Source organism: Molossus molossus, unplaced genomic scaffold, assembly GCF_014108415.1.
Source record: "Molossus molossus isolate mMolMol1 unplaced genomic scaffold, mMolMol1.p scaffold_m16_p_5, whole genome shotgun sequence".
In the NCBI taxonomy this organism is placed as follows: domain Eukaryota; kingdom Metazoa; phylum Chordata; class Mammalia; order Chiroptera; family Molossidae; genus Molossus; species Molossus molossus.
The window spans coordinates 8,254,344-8,275,375 of NW_023425388.1; the positions used below are offsets into that span (position 1 = coordinate 8,254,344).

The following is a 21,032-nucleotide window of genomic DNA, read 5'->3' on the forward strand; positions in this document are numbered from 1 at the left end:
TCAGTGCTCAACCACTGAGCCACACCGGCTGTGCTAGGCTTCTTACTCTTTATCCCAGAGTTTGAAATACTGTCATTTTAAATAAATGTATTTTTCTCCAAACAAGAATTTCAGTGTTGGAGGGACGGGAAAAAAAAAAGACAAGGTGTATCCCAGGACTGTGATCTTATCTATGATACATGCTGAACATCAATCACTTCTCTCGATTCTTCCGGTGAACCTCGCTCATTGTCGCCCCGTGTATATTCATATTTATATCACAGTTCCTCTCTTTTATTTTTATCCTAGGTGCTGGGGTTCCCCAGTTCCAACCGATTGCCCTGAACGGCCGGATCCAGGTCCTGAGCAACGGGTCCCTGCTGATCAAGCACGTCGTGGAGGAGGACAGTGGCTACTACCTGTGCAAGGTCAGCAACGACGTGGGCGCCGACGTCAGCAAGTCCATGTACCTCACGGTGAAAAGTAAGGAAGAGCAACGCTTTCTTTTACCTACAGAGGTCTTTGGGGCTCACACGTTCCAGTCTACCGTTTCCATACACATTCGATTAAAACCAGACACAAAATGTTGGTTTGCTTGAACTGCTGGAACATTTTTCTGTCCAGGAAACACAGCTGAAGGGGAGGGTGAGAGTCGAGCCAGTGGTCAACAGTGTGCCCGGTCCCCGTGCGTCTGGGCGTGGTGCCGCGGGTCCCGTCCTGCCAGTCCCCATGGGCGCTGTGCAGGCTCTGGGCAGCCCCGCAGAGGAGCGGGTCTCTGCCTTTACCGACGTTTCTATCCTGTTGCTCTACTGTGGAAAGGCCCGATATGTGTTTCCCGGTGTGTTTCTCTCAAAGTCTGTTTTCATGCATTTTATGATTTGCAAGCTGGCTTATCTGTAGATTTTTTTTTTTACATATATAAAATCCTTATGAAATCAAGCAACTAGAAACCTCATGACCAAAAACACACAACTACCAGACAGAAACATGTAGCACTTGCTTAGGGTCCATGGTGCTGACCCACTTCATAGAAAAGGGCCCCCTATAATCAAATTACTTTCATACTTGGATAACTAAACCACCCAAGAAGGAACATAAAGTGGACCGACATTTACTGAGCGTTGCTTATTAGCAGATGGTTGTGCGTCGAGTTCACAGTGAATGGCTTCTGTCTTTCTCCGTGGATCTAATTTTCTACTAGATAAGTTGTTAGTTCTTGCCAATGCAAGGCTTTGATCAGCTTTCTCTTTTTTATTTTAATTGTGTTATTGATGGGCTGGAAAGAATCTCTACCATATTATTTATTAAGGGCATGGAATTTAAGTCAATTTCAGTGGGGTGTGTGTGTGTGTGTGTGTGTGTGTGTGTGATTTAAAGGCTAAGTACACAGAGACTAACATTCATCCCATTTCATTCATTTTTTATTCTAGTTAGTCTATTATTCCCAACAGAACAGTGAAAACATCAAGTTATCTATTTGTTATACTTTTATATCTCAGGAAGAAATACAGTTCTGAAAAACGGTTGCTTCAAAATACATTTTGCACATATCCAATGCCTAATTTTGACTTCTAAAGTTTATACTCTGGAGGGACTGATTTGCAAGAATCTGAAGACAAATTGTTATATCGCTTAAATCCAAAGTTGAAATGGTAATTTAAAAAAAAATAATACATTGATGAAATTATTAAGGAAGCCCCAAAGCCAAGGGCCAATGTTGATCAATGCTTTACCCAACAAAAGGCATATAATTTGTGATTGCTTTGATACATGTTAAATGTATAAAACATTTTCTATCCCGATACATATGTATTTATTCTAATAGATACAAGACACTGTACGGGATGTAAATGCACTCAACCGAGGACGTTACCCTCGTGAATGAAAGAGCTTATGTCGGAAGAGGAGAGAAGCAGGAAGAATATAGAGCCTCCTAGTTAAATGCCAGGTGGAGAGGATATTGTTCATAGGTTTGCTTTTCAGAGGCGGACAAAACTCTCAGCTCGAGGGGATTAAGAAAAGCTTCGTGGAAAAAAAACCATCTTAAAGAATGAGTGCAATTTAAATGGAAGATTTTCTGCACACGTCCTCTGTTCATAGCTTTGGTTCTGGTAGTGGAGTCCGGGGAGGACCACAGAGGTGTCCCCTGCCCTTAGCGAGCGTGCTCTGTCGCGGGGTGACGGGCGTGGGTGTGGACACCGCCCGCCCAGCACAACGCACTGGAGTGGAACAGAGGGCCGAGCTCCGAGGACACACAGATGAGGGCGTGTTTATGTTTGTTTGTAGCCTAGGTGTAGAATGCAAACCCGTGGCTTGGAGTTCGGTCCTAAGGAATGTGAGACGCTTTGAAAGGCAGAACTGTTGTGGGCAGATGGAGGCACTGGAGGGGGAGGGAACAGAGGGAGCAGGTGCAGGACATCAGAAGAGCCCAGGCGGGCGGGAACTCAGCATGCACGTCGGACCCGGTGCAGGAAGGGAACTAGAGAGGCGAGCGTTTGAACTGAACGTATGTCAAAGAGGAATGGTTCTTCCGTTTGGCCAATTCGAGATCCTCTCCACCCAGACGAACTATTAGTTGAGAGGCACATGTATGTAACTCTTCATTCTACCAGTTCTCAGTGCCCCTTGATGACTTTATAGATTATCTCAGCGTCAAGCATCTGGTCTCTGGAACCCTTCAAAATGATAATGTTTAAATTCTGGAAAGTGACAGATAATTTAGGCAACAGTTACAGAAGCAGGAAAACAGAAGGCAGACAGTGAATGTATTTGTCATTCAAATGGTATCACTTGAAAAAAGGACAACTCACAAGGATGGGATGACCGCCACTCGTTCTCTGGGTTTTGAGGACCAGCCTGTTCCGTGGCACAGAGGGACGCCCTGAGGTAGCAGGTGGGATGATGGAGTCCGCCGCGGTGGGCAGTGAGTTTACTGAGAAAATGGTGAGGGAGGTGGAACATGGAGCTGGATGGGGCCCAGCCCAGCGCTGGCTGCTGCTGGCTGTCCAGAGGACCCAGCAGATCTGCTGTCCCTGTCACTGCCAAGGGGACAGTACCTGGCATCACAGCGAGGGAAGCCCTGGGCTTTTCTGTGACATGAACCAGCCTTGCATCAGGCACGATTTCTTTAATGTTTCATTATTTTTTGTGTGATGATAGAGGAGGCACAATAAAATGCTCACACATACTTCCACATACTCGTGTGTACTTACAGTGTGCATGCGCCAAACCCACGAGCCTTCCAGGTAGTGGCAAGAAGAGACAGAACCTTCATCTCATCATCCTTTATTGTAAACTCCAAATGGCCCTAACAATAACGTGCACACACACTCGTGTACACACACACACCTCCTTCCATACAAACACAGACACAGTCATCACAAATGAACTAACGCTACCTATTCAAAACGCAACAGGACAGGAATGACACCCCAGCCAACCCCTGAGGAAATCACTGCGTGGAATCACTAAAAGGGGACAGAGCTCCCCATTTGCCCCCTTACAGTTGATCCCAGTCTTTTATACAGTAAAGAATGTCTCAATATTGTTGGCATTTATTACATGGAAATGCTAGCACGTCTACTTTGATGTGGTCACCGCTGTTCCCACAGCAGTAGCCCCCACAGGAAAATCCCCTGGGGGAGAAGAGGGACCTTCCGTCTGCAGTTCTCCGGATGTCCCGAGACGACGTGAGACGTGGGGAGGGTGCCGAGCGCTGTGTCAGGGCCAGGCTGTGGGGAGGGGCCTCTGTGACCGCACCGAGGACTGGTTCTCCCGCCTCCACCCCTTGCGATCACTCTGATTGGGGACAACTTGCTTTCCCTCCCTGAGCCTGTCCAATAGGAAGACTCATGCCTCCGCACTGGCCAGCGTGGCCATTGGATGGGTACTTATGGGAAACACTGGATGGGAAGCACGGGGCACGTGTACTCCAACACGCACAGAGGGGGAGGTCCGGTGGCTGGACAGACGCTGATGGTGCAAAGCACAGGAACACCCGGAAAAAGGCTCTGAAAAAGAAAATGAGAAGGTCTTGGACAGGAAGAAGAGGAGGAAAGGACTTCCCGGCCCCGGGTGGGGGGGGGGGGCGGGTGCTCTGGTCCATGCAGGACCGGTGCAGACAGTGGTGCCTTTGGAAACCTCGAGGGGCTGACTTTTCCTAACCCTGGTTGTTTAAGGAAATCAGTCTAGTGTTTAGGGATTTCAAACTGAAAAAAAGAATCGATAGAAAGGAAATGTTCCTATGTTCAGTAAAAATATTACGTGTGCTTCCTCTTCTATGTCATCTCAAACAACACAGGCTACACATATTTCTAAGCCCAGTAGTAGAGAGCTTTCTGCAGGATCCGGGGATGTCAGGAAATTAAGGCAGCGTCTCAGGTGAGACTCTGAACTCTCAGGATGGTTGGTGCTGGGTTTCATACCCCAACCTTCTCATGAGGCCAGTGGTTGGGGACTCTCAGGGGGCTCCCTGGGGATGCTGGGGACCACACATTGTGTTTCCTGTGTGGGAATTTTTCTCACTGTGACGGCACCGCTTTCCAAACCCACCATTCCAGTAACAGGCGAGTTAACATTTTGGAATCAGCGTGAGGAGGCTGTGGGCAGAGGGAGATCAAGCAGTCATGCTTGGAGTGAAGGGTGAGGCCGGGGCATCAGTGAGACAGGCGATCATCAGCGCCAAGACTTCCAGCTGTATCGGTATTCTTGCTCGATTCTACTTGTTATTTCAGTTCTAGTTGTTGTTTTTTTTTTTCACCAAAAATTATCGCCGAAATAGGGATCCAACACATCGAACAATGTTGAAGACCCTTCACAGAAAAGACAGAGGGGCTGGCTTTCGCTTCCCTGCAACTTGGCCCCTGGTGGTAGCATTGCACCCCTCACCCCAGTCCCAGCAGGGGCTGCAGGAGCCTCTTTCCCACATGCAGGGCCTCTGGGGTCGGGGGGACATGGTCTTGTGTGCTAAGGAAGTAGTTCCCCAAACTGTGGGATCTCTCAAGTAGATGAGCCGTCCCTAAAGTTTCTCCCAAGTGCCAAAATTGTACTGTTCCCTTCTGCAACTTTCTGCCAGTGGCCGATCTGAGCCTGGCTCTCAGTAGGAACACTGGTGTCTCTGTGGGTCTGTGGACCCTGGTGACAGCAGCTGCTATTGTCGGCTTCCCTGCAGAGGTCCTTTCTGGTCCCGCGTGCGGTACACAGAGCAGCCCTTACTCTCTGGTCCCGCGTGCAGTACACAGAGCAGCCCTTACTCTCTGGTCCCGCGTGCAGTACACAGAGCAGCCCTTACTCTCTGGTCCCGCGTGCAGTACACAGAGCAGCCCTTACTCTCTGGTCCTGCGTGCAGTACACAGAGCAGCCCTTACTCTCTGGTCCCGCATGCAGTACACAGCACAGCCCATATCATACAGGATCAGGTGCTTCCCCGGAGCCAGTTACTCTCGGAATCTGATTAACCCCCTGCTCCTGGAGCCCACCCACAGGCTCCAGAATGGCGTTGGTCCTGCACATATAACTGGCCACCACATCTAGTCACTTAGCAAAATGCCCAACTTATGGCAAGTACAGACTAAAAGCAGCTGTTGATGACGTTGAAGTTGTCGACACTGTTGGTATTATTATTGTCATTCCAAATTACTGTTTAAGACACCTCAAATAAGACAAACCAGTTCCTGTGATAGAGTATGAGGTGTCCCTGATTCAAAACACCCTGTTTACACATTTTCATAACCATGGAGTCCACCAGCTCCCACATGTGCACACACTCTCGTGGCCCTTCCCACTGCACCCTGAAGTGCAGTGTCCAAAATAGCTGTGGCTTTCATGGGGATGTCGGGTGAATGCACAGGTAGAGGATGGGAAGAAGCATGGAAAACTGTAGGGGGTGACTGTCAGCCGGTGGAAGACCCTCAAGCCCTCAAGGGCTCTAATGCTGATGGTTCACGGTGGGTGGTGGTGGTAGATGGTGGCTGGTGGATAATGCCCGGTGAGTGTTGCATGATGGATGGTAGCTGGTGGATGGTGGATGATGCATGTGGATGGTGCATGGTGGGTGGTGCTGGTAGATGGTGAATGGTGGGTAATGCCCGGTGAGTGTTGCATGATGGATGGTAGCTGGTGGATGGTGGATGATGCATGTGGATGGTGCATGGTGGGTGGTGGTGGTAGATGGTGGCTGGTGGATAATGCACGGTGAGTGTTGCATGATGGATGGTAGCTGGTGGATGGTGGATGATGCATGTGGATGGTGCATGGTGGGTGGTGGTGGTAGATGGTGGCTGGTGGATAATGCACGGTGAGTGTTGCATGATGGATGGTAGCTGGTGGATGGTGGATGATGCATGTGGATGGTGCATGGTGGGTGGTGCTGGTAGATGGTGAATGGTGGGTAATGCCCGGTGAGTGTTGCATGATGGATGGTAGCTGGTGGATGGTGGATGATGCATGTGGATGGTGCATGGTGGGTGGTGCTGGTAGATGGTGAATGGTGGGTAATGCCCGGTGAGTGTTGCATGATGGATGGTAGATGGTAGATAATATGTGTGGATTGTACATGATGGATGGTGATGTAGCTGGTGGCTGGTGGCTCCTTCCAGATAGAGCATCTTATACTCCATGTAAACATTTGCATTTTACTCTTAAGTGAGCCTGAAGTTCTACCAGCTAGCGATTCCTTGGGGTTAATACGGAATTTGTAACATGGGAAGGCTAGTCTAGCAACTGCAATGCTGACTCCAATCTCAATCTTCCTGCTCTCTCAGTTTTAAGTGTCGAATTGTGTGACCCCAGGATTTGTATGTTGAAGTTCTAACACAAGACTCTCAGAACGTGACCTTATTTGGAACTGGGGTCCTTGCAGATAAAATTACTGAAGATGAGGTTTTACTGGAGTAGGCTGGCCCGAAATGCGGTATGACAGGTGTCCTTAGGAAAGGGGGACATTTGGACACGACAGAGGGCATACGGCCGTGTGTCGGCAGCATGGCCCTACCAGCACTGGGACCCCAGACGCCTGGCCTCAGACTGTAACACAATGACTTTCCGTTGTCTTAAGCACCCAGTGCGTGGTGCTTTTGTACCGCAACCCTAGCACACCAAGTGCTGTGATGCATTAAACACACGTGCACAATCCGGATGTTATGCCACCTGTGGGAGAGTTCGTCTGTCCAAGCTCTCCGCCATAACTACAAGTCTGAAACATTTTACTTTATAGTATTTTGATATATTTTCTTTTTTTTTTCATCCTCACCCGAGGACAGTTTTCCATATTTTGTTCAGATAGAGTGAGAGGGAGAGAGAGAGAGAGAGAAACATCGACGTGAAAGGGACACATCGAGTGGCTGCCACCCGCACGACCAACCAGGGCTGGGGACAAACTGCAACCGAGGTACGTGCCCTTAGTGGGAACCGAACCTGGGTCTCTCTGTACCGCAGGCCGACGCTCCAACCGCTGAGCCAAACCGGCCAGGGCAGTATTTTGATATATTTTCTAAAAAGATTTCTTGTACCTGAATCAGTTTTCTTTTAGGGTTTTCTTCTATTTTATACCATGATTACAAAGTTATTCACTGTCCCAAGTATACTCATATTGTTTTTGTCACTTAACAGTTCAACGTGTAAGGAATTTATTGTGATGGAAATTATGAGTGAGAACTAGTGATATTTTGTACCAATGTTTAGTCAGTTGTCGTAACATTATTTGTTAAACATTCTATTTCATCCTTACTTTTGGAAGTGCCAATAATTTTATTTTACAGAAAGATATTTATGAAAATGAGCTTGTAGGTCAAACTTTCTGGTGATGTCTGGAGCTCGTTGCTGCGTACCTTGGGCAAGTTACATAACCTCTCTGTGCCTGAGTTATTTAATTCTCAACTTACCTCAGAGTGCTGTTACAGGGGTCGAATTAATGGAAACATGAAAATTTCCCAGAACATAGGAGTGAGGCTGGATTCCTACCTCACAGCATGCAGAAAAACCAACTCGAAACAGCTGGTAGACGTATGTGTAAGAGCTAAAACTCTACAACTCTTAGAAAATATATTGGAGTCAATCTGTGTGTTCATTAGTTAGGCATGGTCTCTCAGCCATGATGCAAAGTATCAGCAATATAAGGACAAATACATCATTTTAACTTTATAAAAGTTAGAACATTTTTATGCATTAAGAACATAAAAAGACAATTGGGGGGAAGGGAGAAAATATCTGTAAATCATATATCTGATAGGGCACTTTTATTAGAACTCTTACTACTCATCAGTAAAATCACAAAAATTAAAAATGGATGAAGAATTTGAAGAGCCATTTATCTAAAAAAGTACAATGACCGATAAACACCTGAACATTGTTAGTCATTAGTGACATGAGAACCAGATGAGAGCGAGACGCCACGTCCTCCCCCCGGGATGCTCCGTTTAAGAGACGCAGGAGCGGCCGTGCGGACGTGTCGAAGCCGGGGCGTCGCGCTGCTGGTGGGAAATGAAACGTGCAGTCGCTTCAGGGAACAGAGCGGCACTTCCTCAAGAAGCGAAACAGAGAATCCCCACATGTCTTATCATCTCCACCTCTGGTTATGTGCCCAAGAGAAATGAAAACATGTTCACACAGAAACTTGTACATGGATGTTTATAGCTGCACTACCCATAGTAGCTAACGCGATGGAAATCTCCCGAATGTCCACCACTGGTAAAGGGATGAACAAAGAGGGCGTCCGCCCCATGACGTCATTCAGCCACACAAGTGGAGTCCGGATGCATTCCGCAACGCGGTTGAACCTGGAGAACATTCTGCTAAATGAAAGAAACCAGGCACAGATGACCATGTATCATTTGCTTCAATTTACATGAAATGTCTAAAACAGACACATCCATAGGAGCACAAGGAGGTTAGTGGTTGCCAGGGGCTGGGGGGAGAAGGCAGTGACAGTAACTTCCAATGGCTACAGGTTTCATTTGTAGTGATAAAGATGTTTCGGAATTAGATAGTGGTGATGGTGGTGCACTCCTCCTCCAGGGCCCCCTCCTCCAGGGCCCCCTCCTCCAGGGCCCCCTCCTCCAGGGCCTCCTCCTCCAGGGTCCCCTCCTCCAGGGCCCCCTCCTCCAGGGTCTCCTCCTCCAGGGCCCCCTCCTCCAGGGTCCCCTCCTCCAGGGTCCCCTCCTCCAGGGCCCCCTCCTCCAGGGCCCCCTCCTCCAGGGCCCCCTCCTCCAGGGCCCCCTCCTCCAGGGTCCCCTCCCCCAGGGTCCCCTCCCCCAGGGTCTCCTCCTCCAGGGCCGCCTCCTCCAGGGTCCCCTCCTCCAGGGTCTCCTCCTCCAGGGCCCCCTCCTCCAGGGTCTCCTCCTCCAGGGTCTCCTCCTCCAGGGTCCCCTCCCCCAGGGTCCCCTCCCCCAGGGTCCCCTCCCCCAGGGTCCCCTCTTCCAGGGTCCCCTCTTCCAGGGTCCCCTCCTCCAGGGTCCCCTCCTCCAGGGCCTCCTCCTCCAGGGCCCCCTCCCCCAGGGCCTCCTCCTCCAGGGTCCCCTCCTCCAGGGCCCCCTCCTCCAGGGCCCCCTCCTCCAGGGCCCCCTCCTCCAGGGCCCCCTCCTCCAGGGCCCCCTCCTCCGAGGGTCCCCTCCTCCCAGGGTCCCCTACTTCCCAGGGTCCCCTCCTCAGGGTCCCCTCCTCCAGGTCTCCCTCTCCAGGGTCCCCCTCCTTCCAGGGTCTCCCCTCCTCCCGGGTACATCACCTCATCCCGGGGTCTCCCTCCTTCCAGGTCCCCCTCCTCCAGGGCCCCCTCCTCCAGGTCCTCCTCCCCAGGCCCCCTCCTCCAGGGTCTCCCTCCTCCCAGGGTCCCCTCTTCCAGAGTCCCCTCCTTCCAGGTTCCCTCCTCCATAGGTCCCCCTCCTCCAGGATCCCTCCTTCCAGGGTCTCCCTCTCCAGGGTCCCCTCCCTCAGGGTCCCCTACTCCAGGGGCTCCCTCCTCCGAGGTCTCCTCCTTCCAGAGTCCCCCTCCTCCCGGGTCCCCTCCTCCAGGGTATCCTCCTCCAGGGCCCCCTCCCCAGGGCCCCCTCCTCCAGGGTCCCCTCCTCCAGGGCCCCCTCCTCCAGGGCCCCCTCCTCCAGGGCCCCCTCCTCCAGGGTCCCCTCCTCCTCCAGGGTCCCCTCCTCCAGGGCCCCCTCCTCCAGGGTCCCCTCCTCCAGGGCCCCCTCCTCCAGGGCCCCCTCCTCCAGGGCCTCCTCCTCCAGGGTCCCCTCCTCCAGGGTCCCCTCCTCCAGGGCCCCCTCCTCCAGGGCCCCCTCCTCCAGGGCCCCCTCCTCCAGGGTCTCCTCCTCCAGGGTCCCCTCTTCCAGGGTCTCCTCCTCCAGGGTCTCCTCCTCCAGGGTCTCCTCCTTCAGGGTCCCCTCCTCCAGGGCCCCCTCCTCCAGGGCCCCCTCCTCCAGGGTCTCCTCCTCCAGGGTCCCCTCCTCCAGGGTCCCCTCTTCCAGGGTCCTGCCTCAGCCACTCCAGGCTCAGCTGTGCCTTCAGTGTCCTCCCTGCCTTCTTCAAATGCTTGTTTCCTTCTTCCTCTGGGCTTGGCCGACTTGCAAGGAAGTGATTTACTTGGCAAGGAAGTGATCTACTTGGCAAGGAAGTGATCTACTTGGCAAACTCGCGGTCATACACCAAGTGCCGGTGCAGGTCATATGGCACTTAGACAGGAGAAGCTGGTGCCGACTTCTGCTCCTGCTTCTCCCAGCTCCTCCTCCCTGGCCGGTGACTTGAACTCCCCCACGGGCTCAGGAGGCGATCGATGTTGGCTTGCAGGCGTTTGATTGTTCCAGCCTGACTCGGAGTCTTGCTGTGAGGCCTTGCTGCCAGCAACAAGCTTCTCATTTGTTCCCTCCAGTTCCCGGGTGGTGACATCTGACTGCGCATAAGCCACTGCATGCTGCTCATTCATCTGCCACAGGAGCTCCACCTGCCCGGTCAGGTGCTCCGTTTCCTGCCCCTGCTCCTGATTGGTCCTGTGCACCTGCTGAAGAGAACCCTCCCCCTCTGTGCTCTGATCCAGTACCGTCTTCCCACTCGGCAGCAGGTTGGAGATGTTGCTGGAGGTTCTGGGTGGTACATGGCTCGTCCTCCTCTATCTGGAACTTCTCCGCCGGGTTTACCGCCAGCACCGCGGTCGATTCTCCCAGGGCAGCAGCCTCCACCTCCCCATCCAGCCTCAGCGCTGCCCCGGGCACTCTGCCGGCCCCTGCACCCTCAGCCAGAGCCAACCTGGGGCAAGCTCTCCCGCCGGCCCCTGCGCAGGCCCCGCGTGCAGCAGCTGGGCCCTCAGAGATGCTCTTTAAAGGAGAGCTTGTACAAGTGTTTCTCTAGTGCCTGCCCAAGATCCAAAACAAGGGAAAGAGGCAAGGGAGCCCAACAGCAGCCTTTCATCTGTCACTTATGAAACCGACAGGGGGCAGGGCTGTTGAGATCTGTGAGCAAATGAACTTCCTAACTTGAGCCAAAAACCCAGCAGACTCGCCCCGGCAACCCTAAGCGTCACTGGGCCCCTTGGCACCTGCCAAAGCCCAGGCCTGCCCCGCACACCGATGGCATGAGGTGCGTGTTCGTTAGCTGTGGCCTGGTATCGAATCATCCCAGACATAGCAGCTTAGAACAGCACGCACTGGTCGTCTCCCAGAGTCCGTGGGTCAGGAGCCCAGACAGCTCACCTGGGCCCTCTTCGGTGTCTCTCAAGGCTGTGGTCAGTGTCAACCACAGCTGGGGTCGCTCATCTGCGGCTCTGCTTCCAAGGTCATGTGCTCAGTGTAGGATTCAGCTCCTTGGGGGCGGTTGGACTGAAGACCTCAGTTCCTTGTAGTGAGGATGACTCCACCATGACTTCTGGCTTCACCAAAACATGCAGGTTGAGAAGCCAGAGAGAGCGCTACGGGACGGACGCTAGACTCGTGCCAGCCGGTCATGGAAGGAGCGGCCCATCCATCACCTGTGCACACGCCTGCTTAGAGCCCCAGGTCCTGCTCGCACTGAAGAGGAAGGGGTTCCGTGAGGGTACGACCACCAGAGGCAGGATCGAGGGGCCATCCTAGACTCTGCCCACCACACGTCACTTGCTTCTTAGGGGCTGCCAACTCCCCCCAAAAGTAGAGGAAAGGGCAGAGCACTATGTGCCTAGACTCTCCCAAGCTCACTATTTAACATAAGTTGCTCCTTCTCCCTTGAGTTGATACCAGGGAGGCAACAGGGAGGTGTAGGGAGTGTTACGCCAGTGGGGCTGACCTCGTTGGACGGCCACACTGGGATGGTGGGGGTAGCTCTCCCTGCCGGAACATTACACGCATGTCGGTGAATCTCCTGTGGTCCATGGCTTCTCTCAGCTCATGTGTGCTCACACGTTTCCTGTGACTAGACACAGCTGGACTTACCCTTGAATAGCCCACCCTTTATTCGGATGTGCCTGTCCCCATCCTTCCATCGCTCAGCGTTCTTCTGCGGCGTGCTTTTCAGTGGCCTACACGCTCCATCCCAGGTCCCTGCAGCCCCGGGTCCCTGCAGCCCCGGGTCCCTGCAACCCCGGGTCCCTGCAACCCCGGGTCCCTGCGGCCCCGGGTCCCTGCGGCCCCGGGTCCCTGCGGCCCCGGGTCCATGCAGCCCTGTCCATGGGCCCAGTTTTGTCTTCTGGTCCGTTGTAGCCTCCAAGCTACATCAGCGGCATGGCTTCTGCACCATGTCTCTTTGGTGACAGAACCGAGGACAGCAAGACGCTCCAGAGCCAGGATGTGGGAGCCCAGAAGCCCTGCACCCCTCCCCCCGGGGTCAGTGGTCTCAGGGGTCTCTGCAGCGGGCCCGACAAGCAGGGAAGTGTCCCAGGAAGGGGAGGCTTGCGAGACTCTGGGGCAGATAGTACACGCTCCCAGCCCAACCCCTCATTTACCATTCAAGTCTCGGATGTGTCAACACGTCCTCCGTTGAAGCGGCCCTTAATCACCCGGCAGCCCGCACGGCAGAACCTGTCAGCAGCCTTTCAGAGGTTCTCGCCAGCAGGAGGGGGCGCGAGCTGGGCCTGGCCGCAGCCATCAGCACCGCTGGGCCTTCAGCACCGTCTTCATGTGAGCGCTGCCCTTTCACTGATGAGCAAGGGAGATAAAAGGAGGCCACGTGAGGCTGTCTGGGGACCCAGAAATTCCGGGTCGGTTCTTCCCAAGGAATGTCGAAGACCCGCATCTTGCACAGGCTGTTCACCACCTGTGTCCACCACCTGTGTCCACCACCTGTGTCCACCATGAGCGTGGGATTTAAACCATCATAGCCAAACGCAGAAGATGCATTGTGCTAACTTAAAATTCTTATCTGGCTCAGCGGTTAGAGCATCAGCCCATGGACCAAAGAATCTCAGGTTCGATTCCAGTCAAGGGCACGTTCCTTGGTTGCAGTTCCATCCCCAGCCGTGGTCAAGGTCATGTGGGAGGCAACCGGTCGATGCGTCTCTCTCACATCGGTGTTTCTCTCTCCCTCCCTCTCTTTCTGAAGATAACTGGGAAAATATCCTCAGGTGAGGATTCAATAAAACAACAATTCTTATTTTCAGCTCACCACATAGTACCATATACCTACTCTCTCTTTATATCTTTCATTCCTGACCCTGCATATCCTTAAATGCAAAGGTGTGGCCATTGTCTCCCTTTTCCCACGTTCCCAATTCATGCTTCCCACTTCCTTTGAAACACCAGAGCTCCTCCCCCACAGCACCGTTTCAGTGATGTCACAGGCCTCACGAGCTCTGGGGTTCCCAGATGCTGCCCGGACGCAGCTCCCCAGAGGCACATGCCCACCTGCTGTTAAGTGATCCGCCTGCCTGCACCCTGGAAAGCAAATGCCTAGAATATGTACAGTGTCAGACTGAAATTCAAAGGTCGTGAAGTCAAGGTCACTATGAGCATAATCCCTGCAAAATGGAGAAGGTGTCTCAGGGCTTAAACATCAACAAGGAGACCACAGCTTCCCCAGGCCGTGACCCATGTCGGTGTGGGGGCCTCCAGCCTTGAGGGACAGTACCCAGCAGCCCGGCTCGCAGGGCCGTCCCTTGATGCGGGCTGGGTGGCATCTCCTGCTCAGGAGCCAGCCCCACCGCTGGCTTCGCACACTGAGGCAGCACATATGCCTGGGGGACTCGTCCGCCTGGGGCTGCCACCTCCTGTCTCTGTCCCTGCAGGAAGCCACTGCGTGTCCCTGTGAGATCACGACTTCCTCCAGTCTGGGCTCCCCAAATGTGAATCCCACATCCAGGAAGCAAAGAGGGTCCCATCGCCCCCGCCCCGGAACCCCGCATCCCTGCCCCAGAGAGGCAGTGCTTTTGAGGACGGCCTCCTGGGACCCCTGAACTCTGGCTCGCGTGCGCCTTTGTTCGCGAAGCTGTGGAGCCTGCAGTCCAGGGAGCCTTGACTCCCCAGGGGGAAGGGGCCCCACCGGGTCCCCTCCTCCTGCTGGAGGCTTCACTCCCTCCCGGCAACCCAGGAAGGGCCCCGTGGACCTAACCGTGCCTTTGACAGAGCGCTCCCCTCCAGGAGAGCCAGGGGTGTAGCCTGGGGACACCGGTACTGGGTTCTGTGGTTTGGGGAACGAACCAGGCATGTTGGTGTGTTTCTGTGCTGATAGCCGTAACCCTGCAGTTGGGGTCACGCACCATGTTTCAGACGATGAAACTGTTGCTCCAAGGTTAAAGGGGACTCAAGGCTACATCCAGGTGAATGCTGTCCCTGTCCCCAGGGGCCTCCTCCGCGGCAGGAAGTGATGGCGCTGAGACCGAAACCTTTTCTCTCCCAGGCTGCACACTGCCGGCCCCGGCCTGGCCTTCCGTCTGCTTTTCAGAGTCGTTTGCATCGTCACAGCTTGTCCTCTGTCAGCTCTCGCTGTGCCCATGTCCTGAGCAGGACACCCCCCATCCTGTTCCTTCTGGCCGACTGCTGCTCCCCGGACATTTGGGCGTGGGTGTGGGGTCCTTGCCTGTGTTCACTTGGGCCCCGGACAGGCCCCCTGATGAGGCCTCGAGGAACAGGAGCCTGGGTCTCACCTGAGCAAGGAGACAGCTCTTTCTCTGCCACCCCCGTCTCTCCTCCAGGCCAGGTCTGCCGGAGGCATCCTTGGTCGCCAGTTTCCGAACGATGAGAAGACGGGTAAAAGCCTCCAGCAAACTGGACACACGCCTGCCCCGGCTCAGTCTTCTGCGTACAGTGTCTTCTCCACTGTTGACTCCTCGGAGGCAGGGAAAGGGAGGAGGAGCACTACCCTCCCTTCCCACACCAACCCCAAGTCAGAGGGAGAGAGGGGCAGCCTGAGCGCCAGGCACCTGGGGAGGCCCTGCCTGCTGACCCTCGGGGGCGGGATGGAGCGCCTCCCAGGCCAGGCTAATGCCAGCAAGCTGTGGTGGCCTGGGCCACGCCAGGGCTCCCGTGTCCCAGGCATCCAGGAGAAGCTTGGGTAAACCCTGCAAGCGTGAGAGGTGAGGACTCACTCTTGTCAGAACAACAGCCCTTCCTGTCCTAATGAGAGCCTCCTGCTCAGAGGGTGCGCAGCTCCCAGGGCTGTCTGCCCCCCTTCCTCCAGCGACAGGGCTTTGGTTTAGGGACGTGCACCTTGATCACCGTCATGTGCCATCACACCGGCAGGCGGCAGCAGCCACAAGAGCCAAGCACTGATAAGTCGCCGGGGAAGTGGCTGGAGCGGTCCTTTGTTGCTTTGCTCTCCCAGCTAGTCCGTGGCAGCTCGCTGTCATGGGAACAGCACCGGCCCCCGTGCAGCAGGGTGGACGGAATGGCTTCCAGGCAGCCGGTGGGACTCGGATCGGCCCTCTTTCTTCTTCCCCTGGACTCCTGAGGCGTGTGGGGCTCCCCGTGGGGTCAAGCCCTGGACGAAGGGTGGAAATGAGCTCTCTGCCTTATTACACAGCTGCCGGGTCCTTCGCCTGCGACCACGGCAGCACTGAGCTTTCTTGCTGTTTAAACCGGCTTGCATCCGGCCAGCCCTGGCTTCTGGAGAAAACGAGGCACGTCTATTACTTCGGTGGCTTTCCTGCCTCGCCTTGCCCACCCCCGGCACCCCCACCTGAGCCGGCTCCTACACCAGCTCCTGCTCCCCTAGCTCTGGTGGAGAACACCTTTAGCGGCTTTCGTCCGTCACCCCATTCCTTTAGAATTTACCTCTGAGACCACTTAGGTCTTCATCCTACAAAAACGAAATGCAAAACAGTACAGGGTCTTAGAGCACGATGAGACGGGACCGTCGATCGCTGCACAGCCAGCAACTTCGGGCTGGGGCTCGGGTGATAGAAGATGCAGGCTGTTAGGTGCTGGGGGAAATGGTCAGTTTCCGTAGGGCAGCTGGCGGTGCAGGAACGGTCTCCCGTGCATCACCTCAGCGTGAGGTGTGTGTTTCCTCTCTCCATCAGCTCTGCACTCTGGGGCTGGCGGGGCTGGGAGGAACATTCAGAAGGGAAATGCAAGGTGGATCCCCAGATCCTCCTCTGGGGCCCTCTGGGGCCCCCTGGGGCAGTGTCCTGGGGGCCCTCTCTGTGACGCTGGGGAAACCAACGGGATGAGAAGTGATGGTGGCTCCCGGAAAGCGAGTTCCTCTCCCTTTGCATGACCCTTTCTCCTCCGGAGATGTCCAGCCCGCCCCCCAAGGCCGGGGAGTGTGATGCGGGATGGCAGGCACCGCAGCGGAGCCGTTCCGCGATGTGAGCGCCTTCCAGGTGCAGGCAGGGTGGCCTCACGGGGAGTGGCCCCTGCGGCCACGCGGTCCTGGTGCTCAGGGGCCTGTTTGCTTCATGCTGGGCTCTCACTGCCGGAAATTCGTCCTGACTTTTTTAACCGGAGAGTGGCGGTTCCTCTGAGTTGTCATTTTACACCGAGCCCCGCGCATCATGTTGACTTTTTACGGTGACATATATGTAGCTCCCCTTGTTAGAAAGGCTGTTTCTTTTCTTCTTCTCTACCTTTCCCTTGTTAAAAAATCAACAGGAAGTACATGAAAGACTGGCTCTGTGCCTTCGAGTCGCAAGACTCTACCAACACAAAACCAGCCAACTCAGTGTTCGGACCCAAATCTCCTCCCCTAAAGGCTTTTCATTCTGGAAAACAAAAACACAAAACAAAAAGAACCCTTTTATTTCTCTCTCTGTGTGATGTGTTCCTTTCCTTGAGCCTGAACTGTGAAATGCAAGGAGGCTGTTGCAGGAAGACCTTTCCTCCTGAGCTGCAGTGTCCCAGAGTCGGTGTGAGCACGTGGGACCTTCAAACACAGGCTGACCCCAGCTGGGCAGACAGCCCTGCCGGGAGCCGCAGACGCAGGGCGGTCCCGGCAGTTACTCAGCTCAGGCTGGCGATACCGGTCACCATCAAGGACACAGGTCGGGGAGAGGCTGGAAGAGCGGGCAGAGATAAGTGCGCAGAAAGGAAAAGAGACTCCAAGGGCCTGGAGCAGCCAGGATAAAGAGGTTGCGCCCAGTAACAAGAACCCCCCCATCTCGGCAGCTTCAAACAAAGAGCTCTCGGTTCTTGCTCCTTGGCATGGCCAGGCGGGGAGGAAGGGGGGCCGCTCCTGGTCGCAGGTGGCTCCCAGGCGCCCCGACAGATGAACAGCCTGCGCCTCCAGGTTGCTGTCACGGTGTCAGTGATGTCAGTGGGCAAGTGTGTTCTGCATGGCTTCATCCTAACAAGTGGACAGTCCAGTCTGGAAGCCACACATGTCACTTCTGCTGGCTGCTCGTTGGCTGTAGCTGGTGGCTCTGTCCAACCACAAGGGGCCAGAGAAAGCAAATCTCCCCGGGGCTCGGAAGGTGGAGGGCCTGGCTCATGTGGTGAGCAGCTGACCATCACAGAGCCTACAATTGTTTTTGTACTTAATTATTTTGACCATCCCTCCATCAACTTAGTCATTCCTTCAGGAGCCCATCTAACAAAGGGTCATTTACTGTGAGCAGGACCAGCTAAATCTTGATGGAGGCATCCATGTCTCTGCATCCGAACAGTTCAGATCTACTGGGGGAGCCCCCAATACCTTGTTAAAAGGGGAGCCATGACATGTGTCACAAATGCCATGCATATCATGCTGGCGATCTGCTATGGGATTTTGGAAGAGGAAGTAAATAGTTTTACATGAGGCAACCAAAGGAGGCTTCACAGAGGAGGTGGCTTTGGGGCTGCATACTAAGAACAGGTGCAGTAGCAATAAGCAGAGATAAAGAGGAGGATGGGGAAGGCAGTCCTGACGTTGGGAACGGCTTGAACAAACACCCAGAGGCTGGGAAGCATGATCCTTGAGCTGGAGAAGGCGCACCTGTAATTCGTTGTCAGACTGTGGAGGAGATTGAATGCTATGGAAAGCAGAGAAAATGTAACCAGAGTAGTGTTCACAGAAAAGTAGTTAACATCTATCTGTGTGCAAGTGCGTGGGACATGGGGGCAACAAGCCAGTAAGGAGGGGGTCGCAATGGTAGGTGCTGGTCATAAACACCTACCAGCCACAGGCAGAGAGGGACTAGGAAGGGTGAGCGTGTCCGGGTCAGTGTCGGGAGGACTGACCGTGGCTGGACAGGAAAAGGAGAGACAGCAGGTCCATCTGTGGACGTGCGTTATGTCCAGCCAGGAGCCTCTGTACGGAAAGGGTGCCATTAAAATCATGGCCAGCCAAAAGATTGATTGGAATTGCCTCAAGTAGTAGTTGAATTTTAATTAAAAAAAAAAAATTTATTGATTTTTTTAGAGAGAAAGGAAGAGAGAGATAGAAACATCAATGTGAGAGAGAAGCATCAATCGGCTGCCTCCTGCTCGCCCCCTGCTGGGGACCAAGCCTGCAACCAGGCAAGTGCCCTGACAGGGAATCGAACCGGGACCTCTCCGTCCATGGGCCGATGCTCAATCCACTGAGCCACACCGGCAGGGCTCAAGTAGTTGAATTTTAGAAGTTTAGACCCATCTTTAAATTTAGTTCATTTTTCGTCTTGGCAGATGAAACTATATTTCTAAATTAAACATATTTGATTTCCTCCAATTATCTGACTGACAAATGCTTTGTGGGACTACAGATAACTTGTATAAATCAAATAAATTAAACTTTCAAGTAAATTCACTTATTCGTATAATGTTTAAATGTTGCATTGTTGTGTCCAAGCTGGGTGAGCGTTCCCCCCGATGTCACCTGTCGCCGTCGATACTCTCTTGCTACAACGAGAAGCAGAGGCTGAGGCGGGGCGCACACGTATCTCATAAACATTTACGCGGCACCAACTTCTCGTCACGGAAGTGGTCAAATTGGGGTCTTCTTCTCTGAAACATCCCTGTCCTGGACTCGAACCTTCTGTAGCTAGAAGATGCTTCTCTGCAGAAGGAAGGTGACGGGTAAATACTTAGGGCGGCCTCCTCGGTATCTTCGGGGCCCTTTTCTCATTGGATCGAGGTTTGTAACAACCCAGGGAAGCCCCTTGTAGGGACAGTGACTGGTTCCTGGTGTTTGAAACTCCGTCCGGCTCTGCTCTGTGGTCTCCGCCCGGAGCTTCCGACGGGGTCTTCCCTGCCCGGCCGCTGCTCACTGCCCGGCTCCGGCCGCTCCCGAAGCTGCACTCCTGGGGGCTCGGCCGCTTGGTTTGATGGAACAAACCCATTCGGGGCCCCTTATATTTGAATTATTTCCATATTCCTCCTGTCTGTAGGGGCATAACCCCAAATATAATTTAATATCCTCGTACATGAAGCATGGCTTCATGTGACTCCCGGTCAGGATGGAGTCAGGATGGAGGTCTGCCCACCACAACGTGGGGATCCCTGCTGTAAAGGGGTGCTAGAATTGTAAGCCGGTGACGGGAGGAAGCAAAGGAGGGAGGAGGGAGGGTGGAGGGAGGGAGAAAGAAAGAAACGATAGCCCTGGCCGGTTTGGCTCAGCGGTTAGAGTGTCAGCCCACGGACCAGAGAGTCCCGGTTCAGTTCCTGCTAAGGGCACGTACCTTGGTTGCAGTTTGTCCCCAGTCCCAGTTGGGGTCATGTGGGTGGCGACCACTCGGTGTGTCTCTCTCACATCGATGTTTTGATGTTTCTCTCTCTCTCTTTCTCCCTCTCTCTCTCCCACTCTATCTGAAGATAAATGCAAAAATGTCCTCGGGTGAGGAAGGAAGGAAGGAAGGGAGGGAGGGAGGGAGGGTGGGAGGGTGGGAGGGTGGGAGGGAGGGAGGGAGGGAGGGGAGGGGGGAGGGAGGGAGGGAGGAAGAGGAGTGGAGGGGAGGAGGGAGGGAGGGAGGGAGGGAGGGAGGGAAGGTAAAAAAGGAAAAACAGTGATGCGGTGTGTCCAAGGGACACAGGAGCCAACAGAAAGAGCTTCCAATGGCTAAATCTGGAAGAATTTGAGCAGCAAAATACATGGACTAGCATTGGATTATAATCCAAAGTATAAAATAAATATCCACGATTCTGTTTCAATATAAATAAATGATTGAATAAAAAAATAAGAAAAGCAAACAAATTTCCCTGGGACAAGAATTTAAATAATGTATGCAGACCCTGCCTCAAAGAGGTGTTACATTCGGGGTTGAACATTTAAGCACCTGATCAATCAAGTTAGGACAAGAAACAGTGACTGGGTATCTTTTGGAAGCAGGTGGCTTTTTAGTTTGGGGATTCTCTGGGGAGTGTGTGTGTGTGTGTGTGTGTGTGTGTGTTTAGCCCTTGAGACAGTGTCACTCGAAGTGATATGAAATCTCAGCTGCTCACTTTACAAACTATGAAAGCCAGTGTTTAACTTTGTAATCTGTGACTGTATCAAAACTTCAAGGTAGAATTGGAGATTGTTCTCGTCGCCAGGTACCGCCAGGTACCGCCCCTGCCCATTTAAGCATCGCCGTTGAGTTACAGACTTGCACGCATATCCGTCGGTGCCGTGGACAATCTCGGTGTACACCGGAGGCAGCTGGGTACCCTGGATTCCCATCATAGGTGTCCTCCCAAGGCGACAAGGCCCCCGTCTCCACACCTCCCGTTTCTGAAGAAATACTGTCGGCACAGTTACACGAATACAAAGTAACTAGTTGTTTCCACGGAGGACCC

The 21,032-nt window shown here is 53.7% G+C and overlaps 1 protein-coding gene across 1 annotated transcript in view; it reads left to right on the forward strand.

The window, feature by feature from the left end:
- DSCAM (DS cell adhesion molecule) overlaps positions 1 to 21,032 on the forward strand; it is a 575,021-nt gene that overhangs the window by 394,833 nt on the left and 159,156 nt on the right. The window contains exon 11 of the mRNA XM_036242878.1: positions 289 to 462. Coding sequence (XP_036098771.1) covers positions 289 to 462 — 174 coding nt within the window. The remainder of the gene's footprint in view (positions 1 to 288; positions 463 to 21,032) is intronic.